Source organism: Podarcis pityusensis (assembly GCF_964106645.2).
Source record: "Podarcis pityusensis genome assembly, chromosome: 3".
NCBI lineage: Eukaryota > Metazoa > Chordata > Lepidosauria > Squamata > Lacertidae > Podarcis > Podarcis pityusensis.
The window spans coordinates 39,017,105-39,035,301 of record NC_138026.1 but is presented as its reverse complement, the minus strand read 5'-3'; the positions used below and the strand labels follow the sequence as shown (position 1 = coordinate 39,035,301).

Sequence of the window (18,197 nt, the reverse complement as noted above, 5' to 3'; positions counted from 1 at the left end):
GTTGGGGCAAGAACACAGCCCTGTTTCACACTGCTCTTTACAGGGATGTCATCCAAGGATGAGCCATCATACTTGTCCTGAACCCCTGGCTTAAAAGGTAAAGGTAAAGGGACCCCTGACCATTAGGTCCAGTCACGGACGACTCTGGGGTTGCGGCGCTCATCTCGCTTTATTGGTCGAGGGAATTGGCGTACAGCTTCTGGGTCATGTGGCCAGCATGACTAAGCCATTTCTAGCGAACCAGAGCAGCACACGGAAACGCCCTTTACCTTCCCGCCGGAGTGGTACCTATTTATCTACTTGCACTTTGACGTGCTTTCAAACTGCTAGGATGGCAGGAACAGGGACCAAGCAACTGGAGCTCACCCCATCGCGAGGATTCGAACCGCCGACCTTCTGATCAGCAAGCCCTAGGCTCTGTGGTTTAACCCACAGCTCCACCTGTGTCCTGGCTTACCTGGCAGAAAATCAGTAAGTCGTCCAAAGTCCAAGTCTGGGGTCAAGCCATGCAAGCAGAAAGCAAAATCCAGGAAACACCACCCAGGGTCAATCCAAGTAGCCGTCTGAAGTCACACAGTCAGAATACAGTCCAGAGTCAAACCCAAAGCCCAGTCCTGTAGAGGTCCAGGAGCATCCAAGCCAAGGTCCCTTGACATGGGCAGCTGAGCAGACACAGCACCTCAGCTCTGCTGCCATTTTATACTTTGCATGCTGATTGCAGCATCTGGGCTTGATGAGCCATGTGACCCTCACCTGTTCTGAGCCTACTCCAGCTGAGGAATCACACCCCTCCTCCTAGAGCTAGTGAGTCCCATTTGGCCAGCTAATGAGCTGGGCTGTGGGCCCTTGCCTGCCTCAGCTTCCTAGAGTGCCTCTCCCACCACTCCCTACAGCTCAGAGCCTGCCATGTTCATGGGGACAGGGGCCCCTCTGGCTCTGGAGATGGATTCTGTTCCTCTAGTTCTTGGGCATTGACCTCCATCCCCTTGCCATTCTCTGTCACCCTATAAGAACTTCCTTCCCCGTCCCCTGCTTGCCCCGGAGTGTCCCTACACCCATCACCAGGATCTTCTTCACCCTCTTCCTCCTCCCCATCATTCTGCCAGTTCATGACAATACTGGACGGTGCCTCACATGTTCTCAGGGAAGGACACAATCACTGACAGTCTATCCTGAGTCACAATGTGGCTTTAGTGCTCAGACATCAACAATCAACACTGTTTTCTCACTGTGCCAGCTGCAGGAGAAATGTCTAGAGCAGAGGTGCCTCTTGCACATCACCTTCAAAGACCTGACAACGGCCTTAAACTTTGACAGCTGAAAAGGACTTTTTACACTGCTCATCAAGAAGGATGCCCACATAAGCTTCGCAAGATGATTGTGTCCTTCCACGAGAACATGCATGGTATACCATCTATGGCTCCATAAAAACTGGCATTTGTCTTTGATACCTAAACATACTGAATTTATGCTGTTGCACAATGTCAGGAAGCAACAAGAAATGTTTGAAAAATCATGATTTCACATATGACTCGTTGTTTTGATATGGATGTCAATAGATACAAAGCCTTCTCGCTGCTGGCATAATTAGTGCAGACGTTTGATTGAGAGTGGATTATGTGATAGACCGTTCATTGAAAATTGTGACTGTTCATTGTAAAATTGTTCATTTTGCAATTTATGAAATTATGGTGTGCAGTGATTGTAACGAAATATAAAAGAAAGGAAAATGACAGACTCTGACAGGGAAGATAGTTTGAACTTTGATCTTTCAGAATAACTGTTCTCTTTGAAAGATCCTTTACAATCTCCCACCACTGCTACGTGTTTATATGCTTGCTAATCTCAGATTGCATTGCATTCATCTGATGAAGCTGACTGCAATTGCAAAAGCTTATGCCAAATGATGGTTAGTCTGTAATATGCTGCAGGATTCTGGATTGTTTTTGCTACTGGAAAATGCAGGCCTTCATAATTTTGATTAATGACTTTTTGTATACATTGAATCAAAGTATTTGCTAAAATGTTTTGTTTCTTTTTTTAAAAAAATCCATTAATTTAGTTCTGCTTAGCTTTTCTTTGTTTGCATCTTGGTTGTTCTAACTCAAGATATTGGCAACCATCAAACTGCACCACATGATATATTTTTGCAAAGTAGAGATACATGGTGGACTGGAAAGCCACAAGAGTTAAACAAGATACATTTGTATAGCCCTGCATCAAGTGAATTCCTGACTTTTGCACTGCCCCAGCCAACATATGCTGACTATCAGATATGGGGTCCAGGATGAAATTTATTTGCCTCAGTTGAATATATGTGAACAGGCTTAGGAACCCTGCCTTGTAATGGGGAGTTCTATCATTTGAACAATAAAAATGCTCAATAGGGGAATATATTTCCGTGCATTTTTTGAAAGAGAAGAAATAATAGCAGAAGGTGACAAATGCAATTATATTTTCATTTCCTTGCAGAGAAGTCTGAGAAAGCACGTGTTACAAGGGAAAGAAAAATACACATCAAATAGCATATTATATTAATATTTTAAAAGTAAGTAAATCAATGGCAGGGTGTTGATGTGTAGCAAGAGATCGCTGGAGACAGATTTCATTTCTAACACAGCTTTGAGGGAAATGCTGTATGTGGCCAACGGGAGTCGTATAAGTCCTGGGAAATATATTAAAAGTAAGCAGGTAAAGCAAAGTAGTTTTTCTTGCATTGTAACACCAGCTTTCCATGAAATTCATTACAATTCCCATTGACAGCCTAGCTATTCCGCATGGAGGGTGGAACTGACCAGCTGTAAATTGTTCTGATGCTGGTGCTGTTCTGCTCAGCAGACCTGGAGCTTAGGGTTTTAAACTGACATTTCTGATTCTTTGTAAATGAAAGCCTCAAGGAACCTTCTCCTTTGCTCACAGAAGCAGATGTTACAAACTCGCTAATCCACAGTTTGAACTGATTACGGTGCCAAATGAGATTATCCATTGGGAATGAAAACAAACTTGTTCGGCTAAAGAAAGCAGGGGTTTGCATTCAGAACCACCACCTCTTAGTAATTGTATGGTGTTATTCTTCACCTATATCAATTCAGTTATTGTTAGAGAAAATTTGTCAAATAAACCCTTGTCATCATGTGCATATTATGGATAGGGGGTGGGGCTGAAGTTGAGAGAGAGACTTCTGTGAAGGTCCACTGTGAGCTCATGAGACTGATTTCCAGCTCATGGTCTCAATAGCCAGTATACCAATGCCACAGATGGATGCTTCTTTGTGTGTGGATGTGTTCTGTAACACGTATTAGACGCATTTGTGGTGGGTTTATACAGACCTTCAGATATAACAGGGGTGGGAAACCTTTTCAGCCCAGGGAGCCTGGTTGCCATCTTTTCCCTACCGCATGGCCGAATCTGACAGTGGGCTGGGCAACCCAATCACCTAACATCATTATTACATCAGAAGATGGGCAGGTGGGTTGTTTCACACACACCCCTGTTGCATTCCCTTGCTCAGCATTTGAGATATGCCTGACAGCCAGCTGGTTGTCAGGTGCTTGGGTGCCTCAGCTCAAGCTTCTCTGCCAACCCAGGCAAAAAGCACCAGGCAAAACAATCAAATTCCTCTTGGGGATGAGCAGTGAGTTCAAACTTGCTTTCTGTTGTGATTGGCTGTGAAATTGAGTTCCTCATTATGTCAGGTGTTGGGCAGGTGGACATGGGATGGGGAAAACATCTTTTTGGGGCCATTTGGGTCTGTGAGACAGAGGTTCTCTACTTCTGAAAGAGAGGGTTGTCTTCTGTAAAACAGCAAACATGGCCACTATAGTTTGACCATCTCTCTCTTTCTTTTTCTCTATCCCCCCCCCCCCCATTTTAACAGGGAATTATATTCTGGGGAGGAACAGCAGGCAGGCTTTGTGTCTAAATAATAAGGAAGCCTCTATGCACAAGCAATTTTAGATGTCTACCTGAAACACATTTGTTAGAAAAGCTGAATATCGGTGTCTGAAATGTAAAGCACACACTCTGAAAGACTGCAAATCTAATCACTTAAAAGAGATATAGGCACAGACAATGCAAATAGAAAGCAGCTATCAAAATTACCTAGGAGGAGTGAGCTTCTATATTATCAACCAAGTTTTTCAGGCTTTCAGAAGAAGAAGAAAAATATCTGGTTTCCAGCACTTATGCACCAAAATGAATTAATTCCCATGTGGGATTATCAAAAAAGCTACTCATTTTTTTAAAAAAAAGGACCAGCAAACTAAACTGATAGCCATATGTGCCTGGAATTATCCACAGGCCTCATTTGATCGTGCATGAGGCAATAAAACTGAAGATAATTTGCTGCCACAGGCGCATGATGTCTACAGCTGGTGTGGGGAAGACTGAGGATATGAATACAGGAGATTGGCACTGGGTTGAACTAGGCCAGGTAAGTATAGGTTTGGCTAAGGCGTTGGGCATGTATCCAGCATCAGATAGATAACCCCAACATAGGCCGGGTGCCACAACCCCACATAGGCTGTCATTGGGAGAGGTGTATTGGCCTGTGTGGACTCCCAGACAGAGCCACCCCTCCTGAAGTCCTTTGACAGGGTACCGCTGTGGCTAAGGATCTAGCCAAATACCTTATCCATCATAAGACAGTTGCTATGAGATCCCTGGTCCCAAATATGGTGACTGAGTAAACCAGGCATAGGCAAACTCCAGCCCTCCAGATGTTTGGGACTACAATTCTCATCATCCCTAGCTAACAAGACCAGTGGTCAGAGATGATGGGAATTGTAGTCCCAAACATCTGGAGGGCTGGAGTTTGCCTATGCCTGGAGTAAACCATAGCAAGATCCTACACCTACACACACACACACACACACACACACATCCAGGCAAGCAAGGGGCATTATCACACTTCAAGGGTGCTTCACCAGAGACTCACTTCACCGGCCACCATATTCTCTCATGCAGAAGAAACCTGAGTAATGTTTACTACTTTTTTCATGTGAGTGTTTTTTTAATCTGAGATGAAACACAGCAAGGTAAACTGTAACTGTAATTAGGGCTGCAGTTCCATGCGGTTACTTACCTGGAAGAAAGTTCAGTCAAACTCAGTGAGGCTTACTTCTGAGTAGACGTGTATAGGACTACCAGCAAACGTGTGCTACATGTCCAGTGCATTTCTCAAACCCTGTAATAGGGTCTGAGGCTCTTCTGAAACAGAAAACAGCAGGCATACTCAACAGGAAAGGACATAGCAGTCTTCTGTAACTTCAAGGCATATTGGTGAGTTTTCTGGAAGGAGGGAGTACGTGGGTACTGACCTGTTGCTGTTGTTGTTTGTGCTCTGTGCTCGAATTCTGCTTGAGAGTTTCCCATAGGCATCTGTTTAATCACTGTGAGAACAGGCAGGATGTGGGACCAGATGAACCATTGGCCTGATTCGACAGGTGGTTCCCGAGGTGTTTTATTCTTACATATTGATCCAAGTGGCACAATGTTAATTTGTTCATTCCTTGCTATACTGTTGCTCCTGATGTTGTTTGTAATAAAGTGAAGTACAGTTTTTTTAAAAAAGTGAACATTTTAATACAAAAATATTACCATTTCATTTCCACTCATTTTGTTGCTGAGTTTGCTTAGCTAGTTGTTGGTTTTCTGTTGTGAGATGCTGTTTGGGGAATCCTGAGAAACTGGAGATGTTTTCTCACATTATAGAAATCTCTGAATTGGTTAGGAAGAAATCATTTCACCATTAAGAGGTAGGTTTTTGTTACTGTGTTAGCAAGAACGAATGTTGATATAAAGCTATTATGAAGAATGAAAATTTGATCAGGCAGTCATGTAGCAGTAGAGACGTGTAAATTCAATTAATGTTAGCTCATTTTCATACCGCAGTGGGTGTGTGGGGTGTGCATTTTGTGCTGGCTGTGGCTGTTGGGATCTTTATTTTTTATTTTGTTTGTTTCATTTCATCTCTTTTGGAAAGTTTTCTGAGCTATTAGGGCTGGACAGCTGGTGCAATTAAAACATGGGATGTGAAGCATTCACACCAAGCATTTTCCAACTTTTTATTCCCTAGAGGCCACTTGAAAATTGCTAGGGGTCTCAATGGACCATTTAGGAAACCTTTTGTTCTACAAATCAGAGCACATATTTCTTATTTTAATAACTTCAGCCTTTCCTCTTCAGTGCAGTGGATTTTCCTGTTTTGGTGAGCAAAAATGTCCTTTGCCAGGGAGGAATCAAATACGGGGAAAAGCACAGAGCTTCATCACTGTTCAGCAAATGTTCCATAGGCCATCTGAATGGAACTTGCAGAGAACAGTTTGAGAACTTCTGAACACAATGACAATATGCTGAAGGTCATCTTTCTAAAGATTTCCTCTAATGCCTGGCACTTCATGTGCCATCACTATAAGTACTCAACAGATCAGTTATAGTTCTTGTTTGCCTTAATCATTCAGCTATTGTCCCTGTTTTCCCCATTCATTAAATTGAAGCCCTTGTTGCCTCAGTCATTCAGTTACTGCCCTTGTTAATGCCATTCATTAAATTATCCTATGTCCTATTCATTCAGCCTCCCTGGGCACTCAATAGTTCCCCAGGAGGACCAAACAACTGGGACAAGGATAAGTAAAAATCAATGTGTTTTTAAGAAAAATAAAAAATGGATCTGCATTTAAATAACACTTTTTTATTTTATAATAGCTCAGACAAAGCCAAGTATATGATCCCAAGGTGTTTATGACTTGGACAACAATACACTTTAAGTTAAATAGCATTGTCTGTGCATCTGCAGGACCTTTTCTACAGCCCAGTCTATAGAGGAATTTTGTACTGCATCTGAGCAAGATAAGTTTCAGCAGCGGCCCTACTGTTAGACAGTAGGGAGTGACTTCCTGATGCAACTGATTCTGGGCTTCATGAAAGGGCATCAGATTGTTTCTTGTTGCTTAATTTTTACTGCCATGGAGAGGGAGAGGGCACTTGTGGGGTTTTCTGCTTCAGCTGCTAAAATAAAATGACAGGCTTTGGGTACTACGCATCTTGATTTCTTGACTTGACGTTCAGTGCAGTGGAAGACTAAAGAAGGGCTCCTGGCTATTCCTGATCCGCTGTTTGGTGTAATTGGCCTTGTGAGGAACAAGGAGGTTGCAGAAAGGAGAGGGACAATCATTGGCCCAGGAATGCAGAGCTAGGGCTCCAATATGACTGTGAGGTCACCAACTGTGTACTCACATCAGCACAGGTAAGGCTGCATCTTATACTGGAGCTGATTCTGAGGCCTTTTAAAATGCTTGTGCCGATATATACTTCTAAGATGCACTCTGTTTACATGTTATTTTATACTCTCAATACGCATAGCATTTTTCAGTGTGCAAAGTGATTTACAGTTTGTTTATTACAGATCCATACGTATTTGAAAAAGAGAGAGTGAGCAGGCACACACTCATCCGAATTGCCCCTCTTACTGGAATACAGTGCGGCAATGCCTCACAATGAACAGCAGATGGTGCCCAAGAACAATGTCCAACCTTGACTGGCATGCAAGAGAGGTTGGAAGACGGGGAGCAAGGACTCCAGTTTTTGTGGCATTTGGGAAAAAAGTAAGTGTTAGATGGCCATGCTCGTGTGAGGGACTCCTGGAACCGATATTGAAAAGGCCAAAAGGTTGACATGTGCATTCCTGTGTACAAAAAAAGAGAGGTAAGGGTAGGGCTGTACTGAAGAGGATACTTTGGAATAGCAACTGTCAGGGCTTTTTTCCTGGGGGGACGCATGGGGATGCATACCCCTAAACAATTGTGAATCTAAGTTTTGCCTCATTCAGGGGCAGTATTTCAATATGAGAAGGAAAATGAGAGTACAGTGGTACCTTGGGTTAAGAACTTAATTTGTTCTGGAGGTTCGTTCTTAACCTGAAACTGTTCTTAACCTGAGGTACCACGTTAGCTAATGGGGCCTCTGCCATGCCACTGCCGCATGATTTCTGTTCTCATCCTGAGGTAAAGTTCTTAACCTGAGGTACTATTTCTGGGTTAGCGGAGTCTGTAACCTCAAGCGTCTGTAACCTGAAGCGTCTGTAACCCGAGGTACCACTGTACCCCTAAACATTCTTGTAGGGGGGGGGGAATCACTGGCAACTGTCATTGCTCTTTATTAATTGGTCTGAGGTGTTTTGCCAATTTTTGCTGCCTGGAGAGGCTCCCTTGAGCTCTAGCATGACCAAAAAATAAACTGGACTGCTTGCAGTATAGAAAGTTACAGGTATTGATCAAGAAGTCACAGGACATGCACTGACTAGAAATGAAACAGTTTGTCTATGCCAAAACCTTTTGCAGGTGCAGTTTTTAAAGCAGGATCATGTGCTGTATAATGACTCCCATCATGAGTACAAATCGCTGTGAGTACAAATCATCATGGAAGCGCAAGAAAAAGGGCATCTGGAGGACACCCTGATAGGAACATCAGAAGGGGCTGCTGGATCAGACCAATGGCCCTTCTAGTCCAGCATCTTGTTCTCACAGTGGACAACCAGATTCCTATAGGAAATCTGCAAGCAGAAGCTGTGCACACAAGCCTTTGCTCTCCTGTCATTTCCAGCAACTGGTATTCAGAAGAATCACTTCCTCTGACTGTGTCACTTCCTCTGACTGTGGAAGCAGGCTGTAGCCAAAATGGCTTGCAGCCATGGACAGCTTTATCCATGAATTCGTCTAATCTTCTCTTAAAGCCATCCAAGTTGATGGCCATCGCAGCTTTCTGTGGGAATGAGTTCCACAGTTTAACTGTGTGGTGCATGAACAAATGGACCCCCATGCTTCTGTAAAACAACCAGAGGGACAGAACTGAAACAGCAACTTAACTCTCACAGTCTGCTTGGTCTTACTACATCATTCTTTTTTGTTTACGTTCTCTCCACAGCGTCATCTTCTTCTCGATCACAAATTTCCTGTTACCTCCTGGAGCCTTTGGCAGTTTCTGTGGACATGTGTATGTTTCACCTCACATAAATTGAGCTCAGTAATCCAAGCTGTGCCTTCTCAACACCATATCAAGGAAGATAATGCTCAGCAGAGAAAGAGGATTTGAAGACAATAGTCTGGCAGGTCTTATGTTTGGCTTTGTAGCCATCATCTTCTTACCTTCCTCTAGAATCTGGAACACTGATAATGTAGCAACCATAATCCAACTTCTTTTTTATCTTGAAGGCAACAAAGATAAACTTGTCTTAGTATTTATTAGTGGCATTTTAATAAAGATGAAAAATATCATATTCTATCAGGCAAATATAGAAAATCATTATCCTTAATCAGTGCAATGGCACCCACCTGTGAGATGCCAGAACTGAGCCCTGCTGGAAAAAAGCCCTATCCTTAAGATAGAAACAGGATGTACAAGCAAGCCATACTACTACTACTACTACTACTACTACTACTACTACTACTATTAATTACATTTGTATATTGCCCATATCAGAAACACATGCCCCATAGCAGAGGTATGCAAGATTCATTTTCAAATGCATAAAAAAGGACATACAGCTGTCTTTGATGCCCTCTGTTAAGTGTTTGTTTGTTAAAATCATCATCATCATTATCATTATTATTATTTTTTATTATTTATACACCCACCCATCTGGCTGGGTTTCCCCAGCCACTCTGGGTGGCTTCCAACAGAATATTAAGATACAATAGTTCAAATACAAAATAAAAAAGTTCAAAGCTGCCCCTAAAGTTGCAACCTAAAAACTAACGGGGAAGAGGAAGGTTTTCCTAAAGCTGTTGCATAAGGACTATACAGTGGTACCTCGGTTTACGAACTCAATCCATTCCAGAAGTCTGTTCTTAAACCAAAGCTGTTCTTAAACCGAGGCGCGCTTTCCCGCCACCGGTGCCCTTCCACCATTCAGCTTCTGTTCATAGACCGAGGTAAAGTTCGCTAACCAGAACACTACTTCCAGTTTTGTGGAGTTCGTATACCAAATAGTTCGTAAACAGGGCTGTTTTTAAACCAAGGTACCACTGTAGAACCAAAGGGAGGCATACTCTGGCCTCTGTCACTGGCTAAGGGCCACCTGCTGGCTGTACTCCCTGCCTCCCAGGAAGAAGATCTTGGGAAGGAGAAGACCAACCTGACTCCACCCATCAGCCAGTGATGGAGCAGCTGCTTCAATGCAGCTTTAGTCTTCCCTCCCCATTCCCTTTCCTTTTATATCGTTTCCATTTAGCTGTCTTGTATGTAGGCAGGGACAGTCTTTATACATATAGCACTAAGAAGACAGTAGTCAGTTTCTCAATATTAGAGAATAGCATTCTTGTTCCACGTTAGACGTGAATACCAATCTATTTTGAAGAGTTGAAGAAGGGGATATGCAAATGGATTTGTGTTGTTCCAGGTTTTGGGTACAAGTTAACTAGGCTAAGCTAATTAAGAACATGTTAGCAATGGTGCATTGATGACGCTGAATGTGAAATGTCAGCATCGTTCTTTAGATGCAATATTTATTTATTGACAGCATTTATATTCTGGCCCATAACCAGAGTTCTCTGGGTGGCTTAGAATAAAGATGTTTAAATACCCTGCCAGCCACAAAATGCAAATACAGCACCAATTTCAGTAGCTGATAAATCAAGGCATAACATAAATTGAAGACAGGAGGATTTTCAAGCAGCACGAGCGGATCTTAAAAGCGTCAGAATTCCAAATCCTGCAAAAACCCTTACAGGCCTTTAAGCCTTTAAAAAGCCCTTTAAGAACCTTTTTTTAAAAATCCCTGGGGAATAAAAAGAAAGTCTTCCTCTCACACCCAAAAGAATGGGTACCACTCTGGAGACAAGCCGAAAGTATGTTAAAAATAGTGAGGGGGCAGGGACAACATAGGAGGCAATGAAATATTTTTTTAAAAATTGAATCATGTGCTGAAATTTTTTATTATTATTATTATTATTATTATTATTATTATTATTATTATTATTAAAGTTTCTGTACCATCCATCATTTGAAGATTTCAGGGCGGTTCACAAACAAAGGCAAAACAATAACCCCCCTCCCCCCAAAAAAACCACTTAAAAGGCCATGGAATATTAATTAGCCAAAGGCCTGGTTGAAGTGGAATGTTTTCGCCTGGTGCCTAAGGATGTATAATGAAGGCACCAGATTCAAGTGGTGATCACAGAGTCTGGGTCAATTTATATGGGGAGAGGCAGAGTGTAGTGGGGAGTTAAAGAATGCTTTTTCACAGGTATGGACTATGCACGTGTCATAAAAAAATCATGAAAGGTAGAAAGTGACACAGAAGTTGATATTGGTACTAAGTGAATATACACTCAGCCTACATTCTGAATCTTGGTCAGTGTTCCAGTCATGAGATGGGGGGGAAAACACCGGAATAACATTAATAGGATTTATGATATAAATATATCTCTGCCACTGCTTGGTGTGCCCGTGAACATGAATAATGTTGGTCCAGCTAAACTAGAACAACACACACATCAGCGCCAAAATCTTAGATAAAACAAATTTAATGAATTGAGTTATATTTGAGTTCTGGGGGACCAACCAGGCATTTGAATCATAGTAACGCAATCCAAAAGAAAGCAGTGAAGCTGAGTAATGGCAGCCACATAATCTCAGGGTTCAAAACAACTCCTTTTCTATAAAGGACCCCCCCAAGAGCAACAGGAATGGGAGGAAATAACTATAGGCTTGCAGAGATATGCAGGCTACTGTCTGTAAAAGTAAAAAAATGGTCACAGCCAATTCTGTGAGTTGAAACTTTAAAAAATGATAGAAATCAAATGCTATTTGACATGAAAAGGGAGCATTCTCAACAGGCAGAAGCTGCAATGTTAAAATGGTTCCCAAAATTTTTGACAGTTGAACAGGGCAATCACATACATGTTGACTCAGATGTAAGTCCAATTGTTTTCAATGAGGCTTTCTCCCAGGCCAGCTAAATGCTTAGCATAATTTCATCAAGTGCATGAGGACATAAAAGGAACTGTAATGAAGAGATGACATTTAATATACAGCAAATGAATATAAATACTTTCAACATTCACTCCCCCCCCCCCGAATGCTATTCTCTTTGTTGTCACACATTCTTTTCTTTTTCTGTCTTCACACTCAGATTTCCACTTTTACTGGCATGACTTCTGTTCTTTTAACAGCTGCAAAACAAAAATGCAACAAGTGACTTTTCCCAAACATGATAGAAAAAGCATCACCCATTGAATTCCTGCAACTTGACTTCACACAGGATAGTTTTCTCCAGTTGCTTCAGCTGTTGACAAGTTATGATAGCGGAGGTGCATTGTTGTAATAACTCAAAAAAGAAAGAAAGGTAAGAGTGTTAAAATCTTGAAATATATAGTTCAAGCTCCGGTTGTCAGCCTGACTCAGTGTGTTGATAAGGAGAAATAACAATTAATACGAAGGCATGTTAATGAATAGGAGATAGCTTATAGGTGTGCCAGTTCACTTCCTTGTATTTTGTCACAGCTCATAAAGATAAACAATATTAGGAATTCAGTTGCTAAATGTTCAGTAGTAAGTAACCTTTCCCTGGCATCCTGTCAACTTCAGATAACATTTGTGCTGCTAAGGGAAACTTAGGGAGGTATTTAACTATGTTTTACTTAGAGTAGACCCATTGAAATTAATAAGCTTGACTAAGTTGTCCTCATTAATTTCAGCAGATTTATTCGGAGTAAAACATAGTTGAATACCACACTTAATCGTCATCCAGTTCATGTTGCAGATGTGTATATGAGCTTCACTAACTTTCCACATTGAAAAATATTTTTCAGATGCACCTATCTTGCAGAACAGGTGATAAATAGCACCATTAGATGTCCAGATGGTTTTAATTAAATGTATTTAACTATTGTTTGTCTCTGCATAATGAGGAAAATGGCCCTTACATTAGTCTCTCCCTCCCTCCTTCCCTTCCTCTCTCTCTGATTCAGTTCTCCGTGTAGTAACTTGGGAACCACAGGTGTGACTTCAGAAGTAAGGAAGAAACACAATGAAAGAGCAGGAGTTCTTAGAAGCAAAATGAAAAGAAGCTTCTACATACAATATTGTTCTTTTCAGAAAACACACACAGAAGTGCTGCAGGGTGTTTTTGTCATGCTGCTGCTTTATACATCAGGAATCAGTGGACACGAAGCCTGTCAAACTTTCCTAGCACAATCTTCTGAAAAAACAAGAAACTTCTTGCTTCCTGTGAAGGAAACAAGGAAGTAGTAGAGCACATGTAAAGTCCTTAATCCTCAGCATCTCCAAGTGGACCTGGGAGAGATAGGCCTGAGACCCCACAGAGTCACCACCAATCAGTGCCAACATTACTGAGCTAAAAGGACCAATGGTCTGAGTCAGTATAATGTGGCTTCCTGTGTTCTTTTGTTCTTTTGGTGAAGAACTGAGTCAGCAACTCCTTGGGTCAGGCAGTCTCTGATATGCAAGCAATAGCTCAAACCTTTTTATTTATTTAGGAGTTCAACTTGGTTCAGCCCTGAGCATGATCCAAAGCTCTGCAATGTGCATACTGAACTTCCTGCAGACGGGAGATGCTCATGTCTTTTCTGTAGTGAGGTAATAGTAAAGGTAAAGGGACCCCTGACCATTATTTCCAGTCGTGACCGACTCTGGGGTTGCAGCGCTCATCTCGCTTTATTGGCTGAGGGAGCCGGCGTACAGCTTCTGGGTCATGTGGCCAGCATGACTAAGCCGCTTCTGGCGAACCAGAGCAGCACACGGAAACGCTGTTTACCTTCCCGCCGGAGCAGTACCTATTTATCTACTTGCACTTTGATGTGCTTTCAAACTGCTAGGTTGGCAGGAGCAGGGACCAAGCAACGGGAGCTCACCCCGTCGCGGGGATTTGAACTGCTGACCTTCCGATCGGCAAGTCCTAGGCTCTGTGGTTTAACCCACAGCGCCACCTGCGTCCCTAGTGAGGTAATACTCTGTACTAAATAGCCATTCCCATTACCACATGACGGGAGGATAAAAGTTCATATTCAGTCAATTCTGATAGCTTGTCCAGCACAAGGATCCTGCTTTGTATAGCCAAATAATTTTCATGTGTGGGATGGGTCAGAAATGAGAGCAGCAACTACACTGCCGCCTACATGTGTGAGATGGGAGTAATGGCAGCATATTGGATATGGGTCGAAGAAATGTTGGTCTAGGAATATGATTTGACACAGAAAGTCTTTGCCCCTGCTTTGCACATGTCAAAATCTCTACAGTGGTACCTCAGGTTACATATGCTTCAGGTTACAGACTCTGCTAACCCAGAAATAGTACCTCAGGTTAAGAACTTTGCTTCAGGATGAGAACAGAAATCATGCTCTGGCGGCACGGCGGCAGCAGGAGGCCCCATTAGCTAAAGTGGTGCTTCAGGTTAAGAACAGTTTCAGGTTAAGTACGGACCTCCGGAACGAATTAAGTAAACCTGAGGTACCACTGTATTACCCTACAGATACAACAGATATGATTACGTCTCCACTCTAGGGCAGTCCCTGTGCATTTCAAATGCTCTCAGGCACAGGGTCCCAGTTGTCCCTCTCTTCCCATTTTTCCATTCATCCCATTACATCCCATACATCCCACATCAAAAGGATATTGGGGTCTCTCCTGTATCTTTCTACAATTGGTTGAAAGAGAGTCTCTTTGTGGGTGCAAAGTTTGATCACATAAAAGCTGCACCTACAGCAATTCCCTTTTGCTATGGGGGCCTACTGGGAAGAAAAAACAACAATAGCTGACCCCCCATCTTGAGAATTGCACAAACCAGCTGTTAATTAGGAATCAACGAAGCAGTCCACTCTGGTTCCTTTGTTTTACCAGTCTTAAGTTCAGTTTGCCACATTTCCACATCAAATTTTGCAATTTTTTATTTTAAAAAAGTCCTAATGAAAATCCACCAGCATTTTAGTGAAAATGTCTCATGTTAGACACCTTTTTGCAAGACTCTTTCCCTACTATTATGCATTTGAATGTTCTTTTTCACTATTATATGCATTTTTATGAACATTTCTCCCTAATAATACACATATCTGTACACATTTTTGTTGGGACCACTGCATCACAAAATTCAGAAAAGTGCAAATGTAAATTATACTCATGCCTCAGTTCTTGGATGCAAATTAGGTAGATTTGCATTAAGATAGGAACAAAACCAAATTTCTCCTCCATCCCTAGCTATTACCCACATGTTCCGTGATAGGTGGAGAACAGATGGTGACAAATGAAGTCTTCTGGCATTCATCTGTGTTTGCTTCTCTTGGCTGAATGAATGCTTCAGCTTCAAGCACTACCCAGCTATGCTTCACTTGTATGTTTATAATGTCCCATTGAAATACAGCCATTAAAAAAAAAAAGCTTTGCCTCTTTAAGAATGTATAATTATTTATGACAGCAAACCGGCTAGAAGAAGCACTTCTAGATTAATTAACAGTGACCCATAATTAAACACAGCAGTACTTTAGAGAAGCAACAGTCCCTTGATAGCATTGCTTTTGCTATAATGAGTGTTTATCATCCTTGTTTGCTTTCACAGTGGTAGTTATCAAGTTTAGTTACCAGGTTTTTTTAATTGTGGAAATATGGATAAGGTACTGTAAAAATACCCAGGATTTACAGATAGCTCTCAGTGTATCAATTCCATCAGAGAAACATTCATGCGGCCCATTCCTGTCTTTATTTGCAAGTAAATAATTCCCACTAAATTCAGTTGAGTTTATTCCCATATGAGATGGTGTTGTTCATATCAATGTGCTGCCAAAACTTCCAGTGGCTGTCATGGGAAGTTGTTTTGTGTGTGTATATACATTTTAATGAAGTGTAGGTGTTTTGTATGGGCTTTTCTAATGGTATGATGTGTTTATGTTTATGTTTTAAAATGTGCTGTTAAGTCTATTGTGAAAAAGAAGATTAGCAGTCTTTTCAGAAAGTTGCTGTATATCTTAAGTTTATTAAAGTTAGCAATATGGAAATTTTGCAAAATATGTTATCAGTTTTTGGTCAATTTTAATGCACTTACAATCTCATTGGCAAAGTTTGATGAGAGAGTGCTGGTGCGAAGTAATTTTGTGCAAACACACATTAATTTAGTAATATGCTAAGTAGTAGATTATTCTGTTCTGAATATGTACTGGGTAACTAATAATCAAATCTTGTTTCTGCCAGGTGGTATTTCAGTATTGGGCTCAATGCTTTTAAGCATTCTTCAAAAACTTTGATTCCATTTCTCTGCCTTTCCTAGTGACCATGATTATGTTTATCTATTTTGTTAATTATCCTTTAATAATGGGTATCTTGGCTACAGAGCAAGTACAAGGCTTTCAGAGAACATTCAGTCCTCCTCGAAAATCCATTCATTGTCGTTGCAGAGGTGATGTTGCATTGAGAATTCCTGCAGTGTGTAAAAGAACAGAATCTCCTAAAGAACAGAAAACTTAGTCTTTTCATCCTCTCATGTTGTGATTTTTACATGGCTTAATTATGGTTGGAGTTGCACGTTGTTCCCAGTATTTATGAAAGAAGAAATATCACCATAGCTATAGTGCTGTTGGTATTCTCATGTGTAGCTCAGAGTAAATCCAGAATTCCATTGTTCAAGATGGCTAATTTCCTGGCACAAATTTCTCTCTTTATTTCCAGCAGGCTGGAAGAAATATTTGTTCAGAAAACATAAATCTATATTCCTAAAGACTGTAAAGAAATAAAAATAAAAAACAGGCAGCAGGGTAGGTCAATTTGGGGTCCCAACAGCAGCGGCTTTGTAATCCTTGCCACAAGTAGATCAAAGAGGGCGATCTTTGTTTTTTTCTGCCATTGTTTAAATCCCAAGTAAAAATAGAACTCTGACCAGGTTCAAATGAAGGTTGTTCTGAGAGCAACTTGTTCCTGCAGCGCTAGGAAAGTTTCTTGCCGCCAGTGAATCTCACAGTGTGAAGCCTAACCAGGGCAAACAAAGATATGCAAGAGAATGAAAAGACCAATCCCATCATTATCCCTGCTTTTCTGGAAGACGTGTAACCTCTTTTTAACCAAATAAAGATAACCGTACCCTGGCACAAATATAGGATAGGTAAATGTTACAATAGGTCCAACTATCATTATGGAATGGAATGCTGAAGTGTAGAAGAAAATACTTAGCATTAACAGTATTGCAAATTTTGTTCAGCTTCAGGCTGCAGAATGCATTCCTCTTACTTTCCTGTCTCTGCCCATGAAACCTTCTTTTCCCTCCCCACCCCCTCCTAATCTAATTTGGAATTGGATGCTCCAAGTTGTGACAGCTACAGAACTTTCCTGCTGAGTCATGACATTGCTTGCTCAGACATTGCTAAAGCAGCCTTTTCATGGTTTGGTTTGTTTGTTTTTAAGGGAAAGGCTCCGCACCGTCAGCTTGCTGAAAGGATGTTCGCTAGCTATGATTGCACCTCACCAAAGTAATGGGCTCTCCTACTGCCGTCATTTGCCGATGCTTCTTGATGTGACATAGGCCACATGACTGGGATGTCCAAATGGCAAGTGTTGACAGGTAATGGTCACTAGAAGAAGGCTTCCGTTGTTTATCATGGTGCTACTGAAAGTCTACTGGGAGCTGACAGATGCCACTCCAGAAGGTTAATAAGATGAAGGCAGCTCCTCCAGCTGGACCATAAGAGGGATTATGTCTGAGCAGCAGATAAACAGCTTATTCCAGAAACAGACACTGCTTTTTTTTCTTCTTGTTTAAACTTCGTCACTCTTCTCCGAATTCTCACTCCAGTTCTACTTTCATTCTCTCTGGGTTACAGGGGTGAGCTTGAGAATTTGCTCAGGTTTTCTGCATCCACACCTGTTATTACACATCAGGCCAGAGAGCATTCTAAACGACTTGGGGTTTGGCAACCCCTTTCGGGGGGTGGGGGGTGGGAAACGCAGCTAGTAGGAAGTTTTGTTCCTAAAGTCAGTCCAACGTAAATTCTGTTTCCTGAATAACCAGCCTTGAACATTGTGAATGATAAAAAAGCAGCATGCATCTGAAAAGTGGATTAATATTTCTTATAATTTGGCTCGCGCTCCAAGTTCAAGGAAGCAAAGGTGAGTATATCTTAAAGTATCTTGATGCTTCAGTTGGGGGTGGGGAGGCAGGGGGTTTAGCTGAGAGGAACAATTGCCAAATTTACTGTGCGAAT

At 41.7% G+C, this 18,197-nt stretch overlaps 1 protein-coding gene across 5 annotated transcripts in view; it reads left to right on the top strand.

The window, feature by feature from the left end:
• Nucleotides 1-17,403: 17,403 nt before the first annotated feature.
• Nucleotides 17,404-18,197, top strand: part of IMPG1 (interphotoreceptor matrix proteoglycan 1) — a 71,783-nt gene continuing 70,989 nt past the window's right edge. For all 5 annotated transcript variants that reach the window (XM_080998856.1, XM_080998854.1, XM_080998852.1 and 2 more), the window contains exon 1: nucleotides 17,404-18,102. In XM_080998856.1, coding sequence (XP_080854982.1) covers nucleotides 18,036-18,102 — 67 coding nt within the window. In that variant the 5' untranslated portion in view covers nucleotides 17,404-18,035. The remainder of the gene's footprint in view (nucleotides 18,103-18,197) is intronic.